This window comes from Anguilla anguilla, chromosome 1 (genome assembly GCF_013347855.1).
Source record: "Anguilla anguilla isolate fAngAng1 chromosome 1, fAngAng1.pri, whole genome shotgun sequence".
Taxonomy (NCBI): domain Eukaryota; kingdom Metazoa; phylum Chordata; class Actinopteri; order Anguilliformes; family Anguillidae; genus Anguilla; species Anguilla anguilla.
In genome coordinates this window covers 51270900-51293209 of record NC_049201.1, presented here as the reverse complement: position 1 = coordinate 51293209, position 22310 = coordinate 51270900, and the positions used below count along the sequence as shown (strand labels likewise).

Below are 22310 nucleotides of genomic sequence, written 5' to 3'. Positions count from 1 at the left end.
CACACCCCACCCACACCCACAAATTCACTTGGCCCCCGTTCACAAAACCCCTTTTAACTCACATCTGTATAGATCTGTATATAAATATGATACAGTGACAGATTTTAGTAATTTACTTACCCCATGGAAAGAATACTAGAGTATGTAGCACAGCTTTCTTTATAAAGCAGACACAAAGAGCGTACAAAGCAGTTAGCCTACGTTTAATTCTGTTTTAAATCTGATTAGTTTAAGAACAAAGATAACATGCATTTACCTTCGCCTTCCCCTTTCCCCCAGAACACAAACTAAAACATAATAGTTCCCAAAGCCGAATTAAGTTACGTGATATTAAAACAATATTGTTATATAATTTGAAATATTCAGTATTACCTATTTCTTACCGTTTGAGGGAGCCTGAATGATTTTTGGCTTCAGTTCTGTTCATACAAATCAATATACGGAGCGCATATGGACCATACAAGCAAAGTATGTTAGTTTTAGGCATTTTTTTCCATTACAACTAAAACCATTTTAAAAGACTTAAACGAACTCGTAAAAAATTCAAAATAGTATCACTGTTCACATCTAGACTATGTTATTGTTAAAGCAAGTAGGTTGAATATATATTTGGCAATTATCTCATTACCTGTAGTGGTTCACGATCATAATTCTTTTTTGAAAGTCTTAAGGAGGCTATTTATGCATGGATGTATGTTTGAATATATATACGTATATATTAGCCTATATATATATATATATATATATATATATATATATATATATATAGCAAGTGGTAGTCTATGATACAAAATCTAGTAAGGAAGTGGTGTCGTGGAGTCGGTGGAACGTTTTAAACAGTAACTGTGTGGTACATCCTAGCGGTCGCACAGCGCAATGGGCCACACTAAAGACTGCAGCTTAACTCTCTCGCACACATAACAACAGTCTGCACACGCGGAGATAAAGACACAGGCAACAACAGTAACATCAAACCTCTCCTTTACCGAGCGGTCATCTCGTAAAGATCCATTACACGCACTCGTCAAACTTTTATGCCCGTCTCATCTGTACATGGAATCCGAAGAGTTGGAGCAGAAAAAGGAAAGATCATACATTCTAACCTAAATGACGCTTTAATCCGGAGAAGGGAATTTGGACAGCGACTCGGGGTGACCGCACAGCCGACAGTGTATGTGGTGTCGAGAGGAAAGAGAGAGGACCTGACCCATACCGTCCAGTGTGTGCTTTTTCTCTCTTTTCTTTCTTTTCCGGTGAAAGGGAAGACTCGAAGACGTTTGCCGTCATTTGACACAACGTACGGACTGCCCGAAGGCAACCCGGTGCTCCGTTCCTGTAAAACTTTTCCAACAATTCGAAGGAGTTTATTGTTATTCTAACGGACTTCAGGAGCCTATACGAACATTAAGCGGGGCCGGCAATACAATAACTGAACTGCTGAACAGTTTTTTTTTTCTTTGCCGTTTACGTATTCAGAAAAAAACAAAAAAACACTTGCCTTCAAAAACGCTGACTTTACCCACCGTTTCACCGGGAATGAAATCCACCCGCCAGGAACTCTTGTAGCCTAATAAAGGACGACGTAAATGCACGTGAAATGTAGGAAATAACCTAAAAGGACGACTTAGTAAACAATTTTGTAGAAATAAAACTAGGAGGACCCTCATAGTCCCCGAACCAGAGAATGAGAGAACATTCATGGGACAGTCGTCAATAGAAACCAGAGAACGCGAGACAATGAATGGAAAAATATGAACTCATTTGATAAAGTCTGTATTAGTCCGTCATTATCAACGTAGCATTTAAAGCCAGTGGAACATACAACAACGATGACTGAAGTGTGGGACAGAAAAGACCAAACAAGCTCGCGATGAATCTCGAACTTAAGAGGCAAAACTCCACAAAAAAGGAAAACAGTCTGACCTTCCACAAGTGAAGACCCCCTAAGTGTAGGGCGTAATACACGGTGTATTCGTTGTCGGAGGAGGTGGACAGCGAGCAGGGAGACAGATAGTTTTGAGAGCGAAACAGCTAATTGCTGAGTCCGTCCCTCATTTCCATATCTAGTGCGTGTCCGCTGGATTTCAGCCAATCCCCCTCACACAGCACCATTAATCGCAATGCATTATTCACTATCATAATTATATACCGACATGCGCAATCCACACAACAGCAACACCAGCTAATTTCCGTAATTTTGCAACTCGACTATTTGTGAACATTTTTTTATTCGCTCGCTGCTGATGTATCTGCAAAAAGCAGAAACAAGTCTCAGCGTACCAGCAGCATGTCCCGCCGCAAGCAAGCAAAGCCACAGCATCTCAAATCGGACGAGGAACCGACACTAGCAGGGGTAGTTTCAGAAAATGGTAAGTCATTCTGGATACTCTTATTGGACGAAATATAGGGTAATATGCGACTATTTTAAAAGAATTAACAGGTCCACGCAAGTTGCACAATTTCACAAAATGTGCAGCCAACTTTTTTGAAGGCTAGATGAAACTCGCGCTACAAATGTAGCCTTTGACATCCGTTGTGATTCTACTGATAAGATACGGGCTTCAGTTGAGGGCGTTATATTTTGGTACTTTTATTGACACCGGTATAAAATGTATAAAATACTCATATTTAAATACTCGTTTTATTGAATCAGTTGGTTCAAAGGAAGTACCTACACTATTTCCATAGTATAGTTCAGTATCGTGCCTCTCAATTGCTGCCTTGTATTCTGAGAAATCAACAAGATGTGTAGTCTTTTCAAAATCAAATAGGCCTATCATAAAATTGCTAGTGATACATTTAATTATTGACGCTAATTACCACTTTCAGTTTAAATTCTAGAAGCAGACAGAATTTAAGTCCAGAAGAGAGAGGCTGTGCCCATGGGCTAGCTCGTTAAAGTTTTTGAAGCCTTAGTTAGCCAGTCAGGGTAAGGCTTCAACCGGTTTCAACCAAGAGACCGACGAACGGAGTTAAAAATAAAGCTTAACTTTTAGCACCACTATTTCCTTTTTCTGCTGTGGAACATGATTAACACTCCATGGTTTGCGGTGTGTCTTATTTATATACCATAATGTGGTGAATTGCTGTTTACTTCTAGATGCATTCGACAGTTGCCATATAATAATATAAACAGGTTAAATTAATTGTCAGTATTAGGATTCATTAATCTCACAATGCATGATATAATACAGCTGTATGCACACGTTTAAACCCAGCCATGAGAAAGTCCGAATTTCCTCAAATTTAAACACTGAGAAATTAAATGTGGCTACATTATTCGTGTCACAGAAATTTTAACGTTGCCAGTATTCTTATTTTTAAAATAAGCAAATGTAAAAATTAGATTTTTAAAAAGAGGAATGCAATCATTACACCTCACCGAGATTATGTTTAATTTTAAAGTCCGCTGTATTATTAGCGAGAATCTCTCCGATACGATGTCATGACTTTAGAGTTTGGCTAGATTATGAGTAAATGTTTAAGTAGTTTGTGGCAAGGTCAGTACAGTAGGCTCTAAGAATTTTACTTTGATTGCAGATTTCACGTACATTTTATGTGTCTTCTATGTTATCGAATTTTTCGGAATGCCTTTCAGTTTTTTTTTTGCTGTGCATTAGCTGGTTGCCTTTTTCGCGCTAAACGTGTATGTCTTATTTTTCTTAAAACGAAGTGTAAAAAAAAGCATGTTTTCTTTTTGCTGCAAATTATACGATTTGTATTTTGTCTACTCTGTGAAGTGGAAGGGAACTCATAGTGGGAAGGAAATGGAAGACGAGATCAAGTATTATCTGATCTTTCGAATCTTTTTCCACATTTGATTTCAGTTGTTGTCGAGGTTAAAGAGAAAGCCTTGCATATGCTGGGGCAGATTAAGGGCAAAGTATCTTTTTGTCATGGTAATGTTTTTTGTTTACCTTATCACATACAATCTCGCACTTGGCTTGTTTCCTATCAGTCTCAATGACAACATGACCAGTTGAAAGGGTTTATTCTAGCGGCGTGAAAGAGTCTCTCTATGTGATTTCTATACTCTCATCTCTATGAGGAATTCAGAATAAAAAGTTATAGCAATAGAAATAACTACAACCGACTGAATACGAACACTCTCAAAACGCAAAATTGCTACCAATAAAAAGGAGTTGAAAAAAACACGTTTTGTCTAGTGGTAGTTCAGAAGTACATTGATACTCATCATTTATTACTTTGAATTTTTTTCAAATTATGTTCCTTATCCTATGTCATTTAGAAAATATTTTTGAAAATCTGCTTATACTGGTAAATGCATGTTCATCCTTATTGCATATGGATTATTATATGCAGACCTTAAGACCATAATCTTTAATACCATAATCCTATGAAGTAATTTCTACCAATTGTGTTTCACAGATGTAGTGGATGAAGAACTATGGATGAAGGCGGGTGCTTTAAAAAATGTTGGCAAGTTGAATTGACACATTCTTTCAAAATTAGAATTTATTTTACTTTGAATTGGATAGAGTTGGTGTACATATCATATCATAATTTAGAGTAATTATCTCATAACACATTTCTGCTGGCATTGTTTGCTTTTTCAATATTGCTTTGACATTTCTGGTCACATAATACATTGTAATATAATATGGTTATAAATGGTCAACTCCATACAGTATGTTTTTTTCATTCACACTCGTGTGAGTTTGGTCTGTCAAATACAGCAGTCAAATAAGATGACTTTAAGACAAATATTTTCTGTGAGGTAGTAATTATTTTTGCTTACAAAAATGTAGTCTTTCACATAGATACCATAGTGTAAAGGCAGATCCTCTTCAGAACTCAGAATTCTCCCATAATGCTGTAGTGACAAGCTGAAATCCACTGTTCCTTCACATATGTATGGGCAAGATGATATCTTTGAAGTCAGCATTTTTAGTGATGATCTTAAAAGCTACTTGGGTACCCTGGACAAATCATTGCTGTTCCCATCTTTCTGGAGTCTTTGACAGTTCTACACCTATGACATGATTATATAGGCTATTTAAACAGAATTTAGTATATGTATATCTCTTGGTTATAAAGACAGGCTATTTTATTTTTAGATGTTTGAAAAAAATATATGGCTTGTGGTATTATTTTGCTACTATTCTATGCTAGCCATGTGGTACTTCTGAAGGCACAATTGAAATAAAAAAGAAGAAAATGCATACTGGCATACATCTCATCCATACATATGATTCTGCTTTACCAATAGGCAAATCATATTGCCTTGTTGGGCATGCATGTTATTCATTTAAATAGTACCCAAATTAGCGAACACTCAGTACACAAACGGGTGAAATAACTGAGCTGATACTAATGTAATGGTTACTTGCATTTAGAGAGCATGATATTTTTTTTAAATAATTGGTTTTAGTTGATCAATTTGTGGATCAACTAAAACAGTGGTTATCTGGTGAGGGATTATTGTATCTGCACATTAACTGTTTTTACTTAAGTTCAGAAATGATTACAATTAGAAGCGAACTAAGAATGATAACCCCTCACCCTCTACCAATGCACACCACCTCATGTTAGGTGCTCGAAAGATAATCTGTCACCTGAATGGTTGTTATTTGTGATTTCATTCAGCACGAAAGGTTTGATTTCATAAGAAATCAACTGGAATATTTAATATGCAAATTAAAGGTTAACTGTTGGACTAGATAACATCAGGACATCAAGTGAAAGAAATGGATAATTTATATTTTTTTAAGTGTATTTTAACTTGCTCATCAAATTGGTAGGTTAAGCAGCATTCTGGATGGCAGTGAAGCATTTCTAGTTTTCAGACTGTTTTTCGCCATGGTTTGTAAACAGTAAAATTTAACAATATTTCCTATCCTTTGACTATCCTGACAAAACACTGATGCGTTAACTCCCGTAACAAAAATAAATGCTGTGTGAATCTGCCTTTGAGTTGGCCGCATGTAACACTGATTGTCTGAAATTTAAGATGGAATGAAAAAAAAATCCTTCAGTTAGTACATCTGTCAAGAAAGAAAAGACAGGTGTCAGCAGTCGAATAGATGATTAAATATTGGTTATGTTAGCTTAGGTCCGCCGATAAACGTGATTCATTCAGTTGTGATCAATTTCTGCCCGGTGGTTCAGCTCAGAACATCAAAGCTAACAGTTCTTTATGGCGCACTAATGCATCTTGGACAACCTGTTCCGCCGATATCAATTTTGTTCAAATACGTCTGGGACACAACCAGGCCAAAATACCTGCCTCAACTCACTCTCGCTCAGCTAAAACCCACTTCCTATTACCCAACAGCACCCAGGCAGAACAACCTATAGGGAAACTAAATTCTACAGAACGCAGGTGTATTAAAATATCTTTAACGTGGAGCCTGTTCCCTAATTTCTTTCTCTTTGATAAGATCTCTGCCATGATCGCGCGGCTGTCATCTCCACTTCCCAGTTGGTGTTTAATTGGTATTTATACATTACTTAAGCCCTGGAGTCGACTTGACCTTTTTTGCGCGTCCCCTTTGTATTGGTTTTGCGTTGTTGTCAAATGTAGCACATTAGGAGCCCTTTTTGTGAGGCCTTCTAGTGAAGGTACAGATTGTATGGAACGCCAACACGCTTCTGTAGGCCTCCCTGAGCAGATGGGGGGTATCGGGGGGTCGTTAGGAGCGCTTTGATAGGGCCTGCTGACTTAACCTTTGCCTGCCTTGCCCTGCCAGGGGCGGCCGCTAGATGTCAAGCTCATAATGCAATTACCACATCTGCACCATTGACCTTGGCACCGACGGCTTGCCCATGTTGTAGAAAGTGTTAACGCTGAGAGACAGACTTTCATCCGAGCACTTCCTCAGTACCCAGTCATTCAGAGCTGTCCCCAGGGGCCTACACCTCTGAGAACAATCTCTGTTCAGGATTCTTTTTTCCTTTTCCTGCGCTATTTGCTTTTTTTGTAATGAAAACACACACGCACCGGTATATATATATATATATATATATATATAATAAAGCACACACACACATATATATTTATTTAAACCCGTAACACTTATATTGCACACACCACGCTCACACAAAAACACACCTGTATGGTTTTGATGTTGCCTTTAGTTAATTCAATTTATTTGTTTCAGTTTATGTTGATAAAGTCAAGCAGTGACATGAGATGAATGTCACCAGTGCACCAGCTTCAGGATTATGTGTTTATGATGTTGGTATAAATATTTTGGAAATGTGTTGGTAGCGCTCATATGTTTTAACAGGTTTAGTGTAACCCTTGTATCTTACCATTATTGCAAAGTCTGATATAATAGTAGGATTGTGTGTGTGTGTGTGTGTGTGTGTGTGTCTTACTGTGCATTTGGAAAACTCAAGAAACTTCCAGGGAGAGCAATAACAACATGGTAGTCCCTCATTTCCCTTTTTGCAGCTTTGTTTGGCTTTTGTTTTAAATCCAGCCTCACCATTTGGTGCAGGCATTGGGACCACCCACCAAGATGTGCCAAAGATGTTTCAGAAAAGCAGTGTGTATGTGTGTGTGTATATATGTAGGTATGTATGTGAGCGTGTGTGTGTATGTATGTATGTGTGCGTGTGTGTGTGTATGTACGTGTGTTTGTGTGTGTGTGTATGTGTGTGTGAGAGAGAAAGAGTGCACATAGATGGCTGTCTTTTAATTATAGTCAAGCACTGGAAATGTACATAAATATGATGCCCAATTAAGAGGGCCAGTCAACATGATGCAATCCAGCATCTGGGTACAAAAGTGCCATTATTGAGTACTGTATCACAAGCGTACACAAACAAATCGCTAATGTTTGGGCTGTTCCACATCTGCACACAGTGACAAAGGCCTCAGTGTTAGGAAGCAAATAGAGTCATACTGTACCCGTTAGTAAGAGGGTCCCGTCTGTGAAACAGAGAGAGCTCCCGGTGACTCCGTCACAGGTGTAAAGCCGCGGGACGCCGAGAAAGAGGAGGAGGAGTAGGAGGAGGAGGGGTTAGCCCGTCACGCACATCGCAAGAGGCTAGCTGAGAGACGAGGGACATTGTCGGCACGTTCGCAAGCACCCTCTCCCATCTACCCTCGTAACCGGGCTGTCTGCACAGGACACACGGAGCCAAGCAGTGAGAGTGTGTGTGGCTGTGTGAGTGTGTGTGTGTGTGTGTGTTTGTGGAGGGGGGGGGGGGGGGGGGGGGGGGGGGGGGGGGGGGGGGGGGGGGGGTGGTTAGGGGCAGTGGAAAAAAAGTGTCATTCATGCAGGAATTTCTCAACATTGTTCTGCTCAGCAGGCTTCCTTATTTTCTGCCTTCTGTCTCACAGCTTGGGTCAGACCTGCAGTGATTCATCTTTCTTTTAAAGATTCCAAGCTTTCTTAAATACTTTAAAGGAATGCATTTTAAAGGAGGGGTGCAGCGCAATCAGCTCTCCCTAATTTATCGTGCTTCACGAGAGGCTGCGGGCCCCACCGTCCTGCACCCGCGTAACCTTGGAAATACGTGAACATGTGATGTCATAAGAGCGTTCCATCGTGGGACAAAAGCAGGAGCGTTTAAATGCGATTTATGTTAACGGGGCTCCGGACCTGTGGAGGAACAGACATTTATTGCATTCCATTTGCTTTCTTTCAAGAAAAGGTTTGAACAAGGGCAGAAAAAAAGAAACAGCTCTTGTAAAAAAAAAGTTGCTGTTTTCAAACCGGCGGGCCTTAAAGTGGTACCAAGTGATAGACAATCTCAAGAAATAGAGCTGATTGCTTTTTCAACATCTTGAAAGGAAGCTAAACTTTAAATAGTCATGTTTAGAATTTGAAAATAGTGATTGTGATGTGTGTGTGTGTTTGTGTGCATGTCTGTGTGTGTGTGTGTGCATCTTGTAAATTTATCTGGAAATTGTTAAGAATGGTGAGTTTGTAATTGCTCAATACATTGCTCAATAGATTACTCTGTGGCTTTTAGTTAATCAGTAGAGAGCATGAATACTTTATCTGATATAATATGTCAGATTAGTGGTTTCAATTAGCATGCCAAAGATTGCTCTGGAAGATAGCGGATACAATGATTCTAAGTCTACCATTCTTCTATTGATTGTCTTGAGCTTCATATTTGCATTTGAGAGGGGAAAGACTTTTAAAGGAATGAAAAGCGAATTGGCTTTTTATGCCCCTTTCCTTGTGCTACATGTGAATCAATACAGTTCTCTCTGTTTCTCTCAAAACACACACACACATGCACACACACACACACCAGCAGGAATTTAAAATACTCTTTTACATTTAAAAGCAAGATCTGGACGCAGCTGATATGTCATAAGCAAATATACATTTGAACGGACTTAAAAGTGTACTGCTGTCCGCTGTATTTATTTAAATGCGTTCGTTAGAACACTGGCTTTTATTGTGGCTGATAAGCTTATTGACAGAGAACTGACTGAATGTAGCGAAGGTATATTTTGAATAAAGAAAAAAAAACTAAAATGTATCAATAGGCCTTACAAATCCCATTGTGAAATTGTCCTTGGTGACCTGTTTAACCCACCCATTGTACCTCACAACCCTGATAACCTCCTGAAAATAAAATACCTCATAAGTTTCATTTATAGATTAAAGATTTCCTGGGTATATTTTTTTGTATATTGTTTCTAACGCACTAGCAATATAGACTGAAATTCCAAGCCCACTTGCTGCTGTTAGAATATAAATATGTTTACGCAATATAGAAAATGAAATTATACTTTAGGTTTTTTTTTTGGCCAATTATACACTATTAAACAGCTGCTGGATTTGTGATACAAATTATTTTTATTTATTAAGATCAAAGGGTTGCTTTTTCTCTTTGGTTCCCTACAAAATCTCAATATTAAAAAAATGTAATTTCACATCTGTAACACAGTTTCTCAAAGTGGTGACGTTTAATTAAAAACTTTGCGATAACATGGACAATAATAGATTAAAATTAGATATTTTAAGCACATATAAAGAATAATCATCATCTCACGTTTTGCAGAATTTTGTTCATCAGTTAAATGATCTAATTGAGTGTATTCTGCTTGTTCTTGAACGCAGTGCTCTTGGCAGTACAGTGGTTTTGCAATGGGATGTCCAGAAAAATTGTATATGTCCGCTATTTGTTCATAATTATCTCTTTCAAATAACCATATAAAACATTTATAAAATCTGAATTTTTGCAAGGGTGCAAATACATTTTTTAATTGTCTGACACATCTTGATTTATAAATTCAATCTGTTTTCTCCAAATGTTTTCCAGTAATGTGCATAGCTTGCTTCTGTGTCAGTTGTGATATCAAATTGTTTTAGCTGAATTTATTGTATGGCTTATTACATGGTCAAACCAAAACACGATTGTTTCACTCTAACAAAGTGAACACAAAATTTAAATGTTGTTGATTTTGTTCAAAAGAAAAATTGTAAATACATTAGGAAAACTAAATATAAAAAATGACAATAATGCCTATGCTACTAACTAATCTGCCCTCAACAATTCCTACTAATTTAACCTGACCTTTCGACCCTCAATTATGTAAATGAGCCCTTCTGTCAGTTGATCGTTTAAAGAGATTTGTGCTTATGCGCACGTTTTTTTCCCCCATTTCCAATGCATCGTGTTATGTGCTATGAAAACACTCAGAAATGCATGATATAGATTGGAAGATCACAGTATTTCTTAACACATGCAAATATAAAGCGAGAAAATGCAAGGCTATTGAATTGAAGTATCAGTTATTGAGAAACTATTTCATGTTCCAGTTATCATATAGAAGATAATATTTATGGCTTTTTAGGTCATTTCGGTGAGTCACTCTGCATATTAAAATAAAATTATTTCTGAGAATGGCGTCAGCTGTGCCGAGGGCACCGAATAATAGCTAATAGTTCCTCCAAAGGCTTTTTTTTGTTGATTATTAATTATATAAAATAAACCCAGACCCAAATGGTGGGAATGCCCCCATGGCAAGGAATTAGAACAGGATGATAAATTCCTTTACTAATTAATCATTTAAAGAGACCCAAGCCATAGCAAAAAAAAAAAAAAAAAAGAATCAAGGAAACGGGTCATCCGGCCCACTCTTTGAAATGACAATAGTGGAGTAGGAACACACTGCACCATCTTTTGAGCAGTGTGTACCAGTCTTTAATGCAGGGGAGTCACAAAGGCGGCACCACAGTGTGTGCTTGAGTACGTCGGGGGATGGCATTCAGAAACATTCGGACTGATCTGACAAGTAAAGCACTCAGAGAGCTTCCCTGTTTGAATGTGCGTGCCTTTTGTGTTTTGAGGCCTTGTTGCTTTTGAATACATTGCCGGAACAAGACAATTTGATCGTGATTATTATTTTTGCGGTGGTGAGGAAACTGTAGGATGTATTCACATGACTGAATTACAATATTATTTAAAAACAGTGTGCAGATAAAGATTAAAATAGATAAACTGCACAAAACACGTCATTTTAATTAGTATTTTTGTTTGATTTAAATCTAAACAGCAATTGTGCCATGTTTTTACCTCGGTTTTAGTTGTGATTACCAAAAATAATCAAGCGTCATAAAAATGTGATTATTTATGTGGCCAAACAAAAATGTCATGAAGTGAAATGTCACAGAAACCATGTTCACAAAAAGGATCTTCATGTCATGGTGGCATTCACCACTCTGTAATTCAGCACATTTTCTTTTACTGTCAGTTTTCACATGTCAAACTGTCAGATTATCCATTACTATCTTGAGAGTGACACAGCTGGGCTACAGAACAATGCATGTGTCTTGTTTGCAATAGGTAAAATAAAGCAAGACATTTTCATATTGTCTGATTAAGTTGGATGGTTTCAGATGATATAGCTAGTGTTAGAGCTAAAGTGGTGATGAAGACTGTCATGAATGTAGAAGGAACACAACAGAGAATAATTAAAGTGCCATCTGCCAGAGATCTGCTACAGATCTATAGAAACATATGACAAGTAGACATAAATGTTGCTCTTGCTGGTTTCTCGATCCTGTGCAGTGACATATTTGATCAGGTGTGAATTAGAGCTGTGTTCATTGAACATGCTTGTTACATGGTGGATGATGACAACACAAGCAAGAGGAAGTGGCTTCTTATAACAGTGATTAAACATATGCAACTAATTAGTGGCTTTTCTGCCATGGCACTAGCATGTAATTTGTTGTGTCCTTTTTTTGAAAGAAAAAAGAAAGTAGGTACCAAAGAACTTGATGTTTCCTCTCTTAAAAAGAGAATGTCTCTCATTTGTGAATGAAAAAAAAATGCAACTTTTATTTCTCAACTTCATTGTATGTCAGGATAAATATGGAACATTCATTTTTGGAAATTAACTATACGAAAAACCTATATTATTATTCTCAAACTATAAATTCCTGTTCTATGTAGTTGCTAAGGTTAAGTGTACCTGCTGCTTTAAACACAGAGGTTACATATTAGTTTGGTAATGTTAAGTGAAGTGGCAAAGGCATTTCGAATTCTGGTGGAAATGAGGATGCTTGATAGCAAAGGAGAATCCTAATGAGTCTATCAAAGACTTGATTTGTACCCAACAGACAAGGCAGCTGTGAATTGTATGAAAATATTGGAAATCAATAGTGTCTATGGAATTTCATTAAGCGGCAGTATCCACAATTGATAGGCCCTCATAATTTGATGGATTGTGCAAAGAAAATTATTAGCTGGGTATAAGGAGAGGGATAGAATACACAAACTGGGTCTTGAGAATTGGTGAAGTAGGGCAATTTGTTCAGAGTAAAAAAAAAATATTGATTTTGGTTATGTTAAAAAAGAAAAAAAGGTTAAATCTTAGCAGGGGCTGTTGTGTAGAATCCCTAATGAATTTCTCCTGATTTATTTTCTTCTTTTCTTGTCCTTGCCCCCCTCTCCCCCTCCCAATCGTACTCTTCAACACCCTCCCCCCCTTTGCAGCAGCTCCGGGGGAAGGAGTGGACGATGCAGACAGTGGGAACGAGAGCCGGAGCGGGAGTGAAGAGACCCACGTGTGCGAGAAGTGCTGCGCCGAGTTCTTCAAGTGGTCTGACTTCTGCGAGCACCTGAAGAGCTGCACCAAGAACCCCCTGGTTCTGATCGTGAATGAGGACGAGGCGACGCCCGACACGCAGGAGTACCCTGCCGAGCTGTCCCCGGCTCCCAGCTGCCCGAGCGACCCGGCCGAGAGCGAGGACGCCGAGGACAGCCGAACGGCCACCGAGGGCGACGATGGGTGCGCGGAGCTAGCGCTCCAGGGCGTGGCCGAGAAGGAGGACGAGCCCATGGAGGTGGAAGAGTCCCCCGAGAAGACGGTCGAGCCGGAGGAACCGGAGGCCTCGTCCCCGCCGGACGTTCCCCTACCTCAGATCGACGCCCCATCCTCTCTGACCAGCTACGCCATGCCAAACACTAACGTGACCCTCGAGACCCTCCACAGCACCAGGGTGGCCGTGGCCCAGTTCTCTCAGAGCTTCCGGGCAGTGACCGGCGGGGTGCCCACTGTGGCCATCCCCATGATTCTGGATCAGCTGATGGCACTGCAGCAGCAGCAGATACACCAGCTTCAGCTCATTGAGCAAATCCGCAGTCAGGTCGCTATGATGAACAGGCAGCCCCTGCAGGCTGCCTTGGCCTCCTCCTCCACCTCCTCCGCTGGCCCCCAGGGCCCCTCCTCAGTCCCCACCCCAAGCCAGCTCCAGCTGCAGGGCTTCATCACACCCCCTGTCCACCAGCTGCCCATTAGGATGCCCCCTTCGGTTAACGGGCAAACCTCTGTTTCACTAACGTCTGCCCTGGAGGGCCCACAGTCCCGAGTCTCGCAGGCCAGCAGCGGGCAGTCCAACCCAGGGATAAACAACAGCACTTCGGCCTCGGTCGGATCCAGCCTCCCTCCTTCTGGCTGTGGCACAATCTCCTCTTCTCTGCTGCCCCCCTGCTCTCTCGCAAGTACGCACACAAACGGTGGGGGAAGTGCAACTGGCAGCTCCTCCTCCTCCCAACCGCGCCACTCATCGAGCCCCCCCTCGCTGGGGCACAGCAGCCTCCTCAGCTCATCTTCCAACTTGCCACTGCTACCTCAGAGCTCCTCCAGTAGCGTCATCTTCCCTAACCCACTGGCCAGCATCGCTGCCACCGCCAACGCCCTGGACCCGCTCTCCGCTCTGATGAAGCACCGCAAGGGGAAGCCGCCCAATGTCTCGGTGTTTGACACCAAGCCCAGCTCTGAGGACCCCTTCTTCAAGCATAAGTGCAGGTTCTGCGCTAAGGTGTTCGGCAGCGACAGTGCCCTGCAGATCCATCTGCGCTCTCACACCGGGGAGAGACCCTTCAAATGCAACATCTGTGGTAATCGCTTCTCCACCAAGGGAAACCTGAAGGTTCACTTTCAGAGGCACAAAGAGAAGTACCCCCACATTCAGATGAACCCTTACCCGGTACCAGAATACCTCGACAATGTGCCCACAAGCTCTGGCATCCCGTATGGGATGTCTTTGCCACCTGAGAAGCCTGTGACCACCTGGCTGGACAGCAAGCCTGTATTGCCGACCGTCCCCACCTCAGTGGGCCTCCAGCTCCCCCCCACTTTGCCCAGCATGGGGGGCTACAGTGATTCTCCAAGCCTCACACCCTTAAGCAGGTCACCACAGAGACGCTCCCCCGATTCAAGCGAATGCACGTCCTTGTCTCCCAACCTCATCAATGCTGAGACTAGTCTGTCTGCAGCTTTGGAGTCTCCGCAGCCTAACCTCATTCCAGATGGGCCCCCTGTCCTGAAACCAGAGGGGATTCACCTGCCCCCCACCTGCACGACTAGGCTGGGAGAGAGCACTGCCACAGTGACTCAAGTCACCCTGTCGGCTACCGTCACAACCACGACTACAACCTCACAGGTTGCCGAACCCATCACCCCGCCCTCCTCAGTCTCCAACCCTGTACTTCCAATGATTTCTGATCAGTTCAAGGCTAAGTTTCCTTTCGGGGGCCTCCTTGACTCTATGCAAACTTCAGAGACTTCGAAGTTGCAGCAGCTGGTGGAGAACATCGACAAAAAAATGACCGACCCCAACCAGTGCGTCATCTGCCATCGCGTGCTCAGCTGTCAGAGTGCCCTGAAGATGCACTACCGCATCCACACAGGGGAGAGGCCCTTCAAATGCAAGATATGCGGCCGGGCGTTCACCACTAAAGGCAACCTGAAAACACATTTTGGTGTGCACAGATCCAAGCCCCCTCTACGGGTCCAGCACTCATGCCCCATCTGTCAGAAAAAGTTCACCAATGCCGTGGTCCTGCAGCAGCACATCCGCATGCACATGGGAGGTCAGATCCCCAACACTCCTTTGCCTGAGGGCTTCCAGGACATGGACACTGAACTTTTTGACGAAAAGAGCTTAGATGACATGAGCAGCTATGATGACGATCTGCTGGATGAAATGGAGCAGTCCATGGAGGACGAGGCAGAGTTCAAGGATGGAGACTTCGACCCCTCCAAACCCCTCCTCCCTTACTCCTGCATGTCTCCGAACTCCCCGCCCTCTGTAATCTCCAGTATTGCTGCCCTGGAAAACCAAATGAAGATGATTGACTCCACCGTGAACATGACCCACTGTTTTGGTGGGCTCAAGTCAGCGACAGAGAACGGTTTCATGGAGAATGATCGCCTGACAAATGACTCTTCCTCAGCAGTGGGTGACCTGGAGAGCCAGAGCCCTGGGAGCCCTGCAATGTCTGAGTCCTCTTGCTCCATGCAGGCCCTGTCTCCTGCCCCTAGCCACGCTGAGAGTCTTCGCTCCAAGTCGCCAGGTGCCAACATCCCTGACGGGACTCAGGAGACACCTGCCACTGTCAAGTCGGAGAAATCAGAGACTCCCTCACCCGCCCCTGTGCCTGAAAATGGAGGGGCACTTGATCTAACTGCTACCCCACCCGGCAGACCCTTCATCAAGGAGGAGAGTCCGTTTGGAATGCTGTTTCTGAGCAGAGATCGTGGTAAGTGTAAAGACATTAACTGCAACAACTTGATTCCTGTGGGCTTCCAAAAATGTACTAAAAATGCAGAAGGGTATTCATACATTTGCATGATCTGAGATCAAGTGTGCATGCAGAACTTATAACACATAAACAGAAAAAGTAATACGATGTTTTTACTAGATTTTGCTCTAGGCCTGAATGTAAGCAAATAGAATAACATGAAAATAATACTAACTGAGACATTTCAAACCTGTTTCTGTTCTAGGCCCAAGCCAAAGCACTCCGAGTCTTGTTACCACCGCACCCAGCATGATCAAAATTGAGATGAACGGGCACAGCAAGCCGGTCCCCATAAGCGAAGGCCAACATCTGCCGGTTGGCATCCAGGTTTCCGTGGCACCCCAGACAACAATGAGCCCCAGCATCACGCCCATGCTGGCGCCGCCACCTCCCCGCCGGACCCCCAAGCAACACAACTGCCACTCGTGCGGGAAGAACTTCTCCTCCGCCAGTGCCCTGCAGATTCACGAACGCACGCATACTGGTGAAAAGCCTTTCGGCTGCACAATCTGCGGTCGAGCGTTTACCACAAAAGGAAACTTGAAGGTACAGTCTGAAGCTCTTGTAAATAATTACTGATGTGTTAAGCACTATGTCCTATCATTAATTAGATTGTCATTTATTAAGAATTAAGATTCATGCAGTGTAACGGATGCTAATCTGGTATATTTATTTGTTGTTTGAGAAGAGAGACCGATGGAAAATTTTCTGTTTTATTTCTCATTCCCTATAAAATGACAAATGATTGAAGACACTACCTTTAAGTACAATCATTAAATTGAGATTTTTTTAATTATACAGAAAATATGGTTAATTGTCCTACTGTCCTTCTAGTAAAGGAGCTGGTAGTTTTATTATTTTAATATTATGATAATAAATTATGAAAACATTTAGAAAATGTTTTGTGTTAATCTATTTCAGGAATTTATGCAAATAACTGATACGTTTACAAATAATTTAGTAATTTTTTGCTGACACATTATATATGGATTCAAAATTATAATTTGATGGGAAATATATAAACACAGTGATATATTCATAAATATTTTTTGTAGCTCAGCATTCATTTTTAAAACCATAACCATAATCGTTAGGGAATCGAGGGAAATACATGTTTTTAAATTAATTTTTTCCAAAAAACAGTGTGACGTGTGTTACTATTTTATAGAAATTATAATTTGTTCGCTTCTGTGAAAATCATTCATGTAACCTTTGTTTTCTTTATGAGCAATAATAATACTATCAATTTGTTATTATAATTATCAGTAATATTAATTTGTTTTATCCACGGAAAAACTAATTACATTCTAATTCATTTTTATTTTTTATTTTCATAAATTAACAAATATGTACATAACAAATACATGTTTCACATCAACATATGAGACTTACTTAACAAAATTCCTTTTCTTTAGGTTTTTATTCTATTAATAAGAAAACATTTTGCTGCCCAAAGCATTTTAGCATGCCTTGTGAAGGTTTTGCATATCTTCATCTGCTGCTGTTATAGATGTATGTCTCTTCATCAAAATTAAAATAGTAAAATTGCTTATTAGTAATGATATGTTGGCATACTAGCAAGTTTTGGCATCTTTAACTGTCTTTCAACAGTTCAACACCATATTTCATCCCTCTTTCACCTCAGTTCTGCAATAATGCTGTACAAAAAAACAAGCTTACAAAAGTGTTTCACAATATCTTTTATCATTTGATGCATTTTATTAGAGTAAATTGCATTACATTATGAGTGATAAATATCAATGCTTCTGTTAGACTCGCTAAAAAGATGACTTAAAGGGGGGAAATTATTTTGAAAAGTGATGAAAACATCAAGAGTACCTTCATAAATAGTGCTTTAAATGTGAATAATTCAGTAATAGTTTAAATTCTGTTGGTAATTGAATGTCTTTATTTCCGCAATCAAAAAGAAAAATGATACCTCTGTTAAAGCAGAGTCCAAAAGCTGAGATTTTATTTGGAAGGAGGGAAGCAAATCTGAGTTCTGATATCAGGTCTGATATTTTTTTTTTTTTTTTTGCTTTTTTGCTTTCTAAATCCCTTCACACAGGTTCATATGGGTACCCACATGTGGAACAATGCCCCTGCCAGGAGGGGGCGCCGCCTGTCAGTGGAGAACCCCATGGCTCTGCTGGGCGGCGATGCCATGAAATTCGGCGAGATGTTCCAGAAGGACTTGGCAGCACGGGCCATGAATGTGGACCCCAGCTTCTGGAACCAGTACGCCGCAGCCATCACCAACGGCCTGGCCATGAAGAACAACGAGATCTCTGTCATCCAGAACGGTGGCATTCCCCAGCTTCCTGTCAGCCTGGGTGGGGGCGCCATCCCCTCGCTGGGGAGCCTCTCCGGCGGCATGGACCGGGCGCACACCGGCAACAGCCCCCCCATGATCGGCCTGGAAAAATCCGGGATGGAGGTGGGACCCGGCCGCCCATTTTCTAGATTTATCGAGGACAACAAAGAGATCGGGATCAATTAATAAAGCAAAGGAGGGTAAGGAGAAAGGAAAGGAAACAAAAGAACAAAAACAAGACTGCTTTAAGATGCAGAAGGCAACCGTTTCAACTCTATGTACTATATTATGTACAGACTATGTTTTTTCGGTTTTTGGAACTATAGTATTCGGTATTTGGTAGAGATTGGTCTATCCTGCTCATTGCTCCTTGCTGTCTTTCTCATGCAAAGAATACATTGTTTCTTGTTTGAGAATCTGTTGTCTTGCAAGATTTGCATGGTACTTCTTTGGTTCCTATCAGTATGTTTGACTGCATTTGAGGATTTTGTTTTACCCTAAATATCTTTACGCATTTGATGAACTAGCCTCTAATTTGTTAGGCTGAAATGATGAAAGAGGTCTGGGTTTTCACTGCGAAGAGTGACTGGCCTTTGTCTAGTTCCTTTGTGGTTCATGGATGCTTTTTACATAAGGACCTTGAACTTATGAGGTTAAAGTACATTGTTTTAGTGCTCGCCTAATATTTTTTCTCATGAAGTAGAAAACTTGAAAACTGTTTAAACTATTTTAATCTTTACATTTAGTCCCCCGACATTGTCTTATATTAATGTCAAGTGTCTTTAGTATTTATAATATTGAAAAAAGCGGGTATAAGAAAATATATTTAATAGCCCCAACATTTTATTGATCTTTTTTTTTTTTCTTAACTGCAGACTTAAAATATAAATGTCTCTTTCAATAAAGACAAAAATGTCATTTCATCTGAAAAAAGGGAACATTGTGAAGTCTTATTTGGAAATCTGGCATGATCGTGTGTACCACCATGGTACAAGTAGAATTTGAGGTATTGTAAGCTGCTATTTTGACATTTGTGGTATCACTAGGCAACATTTGTAAAATTGTCTGAAAGAATATTTTCTAATAATTACAGACAAATCTTAAATGACCATCTGTGTATACCTTGTGGTACATTTATGTCTAAAATGAAAGACATCCTATTCATTGTTTTTGTGTATGCACTTTTTAAGCAAAAGGTTTGTCTGTAATTTCTAACCTGTGACCAAGCTATCACATGTCATTTTAATCTCTGCGATTTGTGCTTTTGCCAAGTCATAGCTTCTTCCCCTACATCTTCAAGACAGTTTTTGATATAGTATCATTAACGAAAGGAAAATGTTGATTATTTGCAATTATTTTTACCCTCGTTTGATTCTTAAGCCTAAATGTGGTTGTCCAGCTTTTTGACAGAGCACTTTTAATGCAGACCAGATCTTGCATTTTCCCTAATGAGATGACAAGGAATTTGTAAAAATGAAAAATTCACAGGGGCATCATAAAAGATACATGTTCAAAGAATAAAAAAACCCTGTATAATCATTATATATCACTTCAAATTATTTTGACCACTTTAAAACTTTGACTGATTCGATAGCAATGCTTTCATCAATTATATATTATTTTTGGGTAGCATAAGCATAGAAATAGCCGGAAATCTCACATTGTTGGCTTTCCCTCCACTCCCAAGTAAAAGACTGAATTACTTAAAACTTTAACTAACCGTGTATGATTTTGTATACTACCTCATTTTTTTGTTGTTTTGGGTCAGCATACAGCATGGTGGAATTGAAGAATAAGGAAAACTTCCTCATGTAACCAACTGTACGAGTGAACCGTGATATTGTAACATCAAAGCTCGGGGGGTGACCCCTTTTCCCCCTTTAATGAAAAACAGGACACAAACCCCCAACAACCTTTTTTTCTGACTCTGGGATGGGACGAGTAATCTCATTTGAGGACAATCACATGTAAGAATTGCTCCGGTTTAAGGAGATGTCCTGCTGTCTTGTGATTTACTAATTAAAAAAAAAAGAAAAACACAACAGCAACAACTAAACGATGACACAGTTTTTGAATATTTCTGCAGTATGTTTACTTTTACCAGAAAAAAGTGAGGAATCAGCACATAAGCAATGATTCTTTGTGTGTCATGTGAAATCTTATTTCCATCACTGGGATGAGAAAATGTACACAGGATGTGACTGACACAAAAAAGTCGGATGGCAAAATAATGCTGTATTGAATCTGATGGATGACTGATTGTTGAAAGTACAGCTCAGACCGGGACCCATTTTGTTTTAAGAAGCGGGGGTGGGGGTTCTGAATGTTCCTCCCAGCATGGTGAAAAGAGACTATTTTTATACTGTGATACCATGAGGAGTAGGAGGCCTCCTCTACCCCTGAACTGCTTGGGAATTGAAATTCAGATACAATATTTTTAATTGGTATAAACCTTCGTGGCTTGACACATCTACTGAGTGAAATGGATGTTGTAGTCTAGGTTACTATTTTTGTCATGTGAAATTGAATAAAATCCAGGAAGCTAATATTACACTAGAGGTTTCTGGACTTTTTGAATAGGCTTTGTTTGGGCAGCAACATTTTAAGAGCTGCTTATGTGGCAAAGTACAATCCTGTTCCCAAAATTTTCCACTTGTGTTTCTGGTTCTGGTACACAATGTGCAAAACTGTTGTCCTGTTGTACACGTATGAGGATTCGATATGGACAAACATGCTGGCACTTCAAGCAGGCAGAATTAGTATGCTGCCCTGGCAGTTATATCAGTCATTAAAGTTTCTGTTGATGCGTCTTTCTCTTTGTCAATTCAAGCCTCTCTATCACTGTCTCTCTCAAATATGAATAATGGATGAGTCAATCTTAGTATAATCCTCTCTGTTCTGTTTTAACCTAATAAGCATAACCTGTTCTTTTAAAAATTCCACGGCCCATCCACCAAAATTCCACAATGCAGTCTTTGGCCACAGAATAAGACACAGTTTGTGATTTCTAACAACAAGCAAAACACTGAGCACTTGAAACACACAAATGCGAGGCAAACAAATCAATTTCAACCTCCTCCCAGGGGGAAAAAAGAAAAAAAAATCCAGAATCAATATCTTTCACAGCTCCCTTGAAATGATTACAATCCATTTAATTATTCAGAAACAAGCTATCCGATTATTAACATTTTTGACTTTTATTGTGGAAAATTTCACAGACAGAGAACAAATCACAGGCTTATTTGGATATGTGGCAGTCTGAGTTCAGGAAGTGACTCTTATGGGAGAAATAAGGGACTGCACATGTACAGTCCTATCTGGTGAAGGGGCATGTTGTATTCCCCATTTCAAAAGAACCCCAGTTGCTGTTTCAGTAATTGCTTCCAAATTTAGCCCCAGACATGTTCTTAAAATTAAATTGTTTGTTTCTTTATTTGTTTAAAGCTATAGTGCTGAACATGTTTCACCCTGTTTTCTCCACCTGACATCACATTCTTGATAGCAAAGGTGTCAGACATCTGTGTGAAAACATCTGATAGGCATTAATGATTTCATTAAAAATGTCAATTGCTCATACACACATTTGTCCTTTTATAAATATAAACCTTATACTTATTTGCTTGGCATTTCATTTATTGAGCTTCTACTGTTTAAATTACACAATAGTATTTCATACAATGCAAGTCAAATTGAAAAACTGAAGACATGTTATTGTGATTCATATTTAGCCACATTATGGCTGAAAACCATACATTCTCTGAGTGTGAATGCTTCAAGCCACTAAAAACAGACAAAGAAGACACAGAACAAAACAAGTATCCTGACAGACTTGGTCACCATATTTAACGTACTTGACAGGATAAAAGCATCTCTAAAATATAAAATGCCATTATCTGCATTTCCATCAGACTACATTTCTTCGCATTTAATGTAGAGGGCCAACAAACTGTTTTAGATGAAAAGAAGA

General features: G+C 40.2%; 1 protein-coding gene across 2 annotated transcripts; it reads left to right on the top strand.

Annotated features, from left to right (window-relative positions):
- Positions 1 to 869: 869 nt before the first annotated feature.
- Positions 870 to 20894, top strand: LOC118209560 (sal-like protein 3). Of its 2 annotated transcripts, XM_035384982.1 has the most exons (5): positions 870 to 2369; positions 4390 to 4440; positions 12937 to 15987; positions 16235 to 16575; positions 18098 to 20894. In XM_035384982.1, the coding sequence occupies exons 1-5, from the start codon at positions 2288 to 2290 to the stop codon at positions 18527 to 18529; spliced, it is 3957 nt and encodes a 1318-aa protein (XP_035240873.1). In that variant the 5' UTR covers positions 870 to 2287; the 3' UTR covers positions 18530 to 20894. The 2 variants fall into 2 exon arrangements, with proteins under 2 accessions (XP_035240873.1, XP_035240883.1); XM_035384992.1 differs by lacking the exon at positions 4390 to 4440 and having other exon boundaries at positions 871 to 2369.
- Positions 20895 to 22310: the final 1416 nt, after the last annotated feature.

What these genes read in the sequence shown, in the direction of transcription:
- LOC118209560 (XM_035384982.1), top strand. Translation starts at nt 2,288, where the DNA reads ATGTCCCGCCGCAAGCAAGCAAAGCCACAGCATCTCAAATCGGACGAG. An exon ending in GTTTCTGAGCAGAGATCGTG is followed by an intron (nt 15,988 to 16,234) that starts GTAAGTGTAAAG and finishes TTTCTGTTCTAG; the next exon opens with GCCCAAGCCAAAGCACTCCG. An exon ending in CCACAAAAGGAAACTTGAAG is followed by an intron (nt 16,576 to 18,097) that starts GTACAGTCTGAA and finishes CCCTTCACACAG; the next exon opens with GTTCATATGGGTACCCACAT.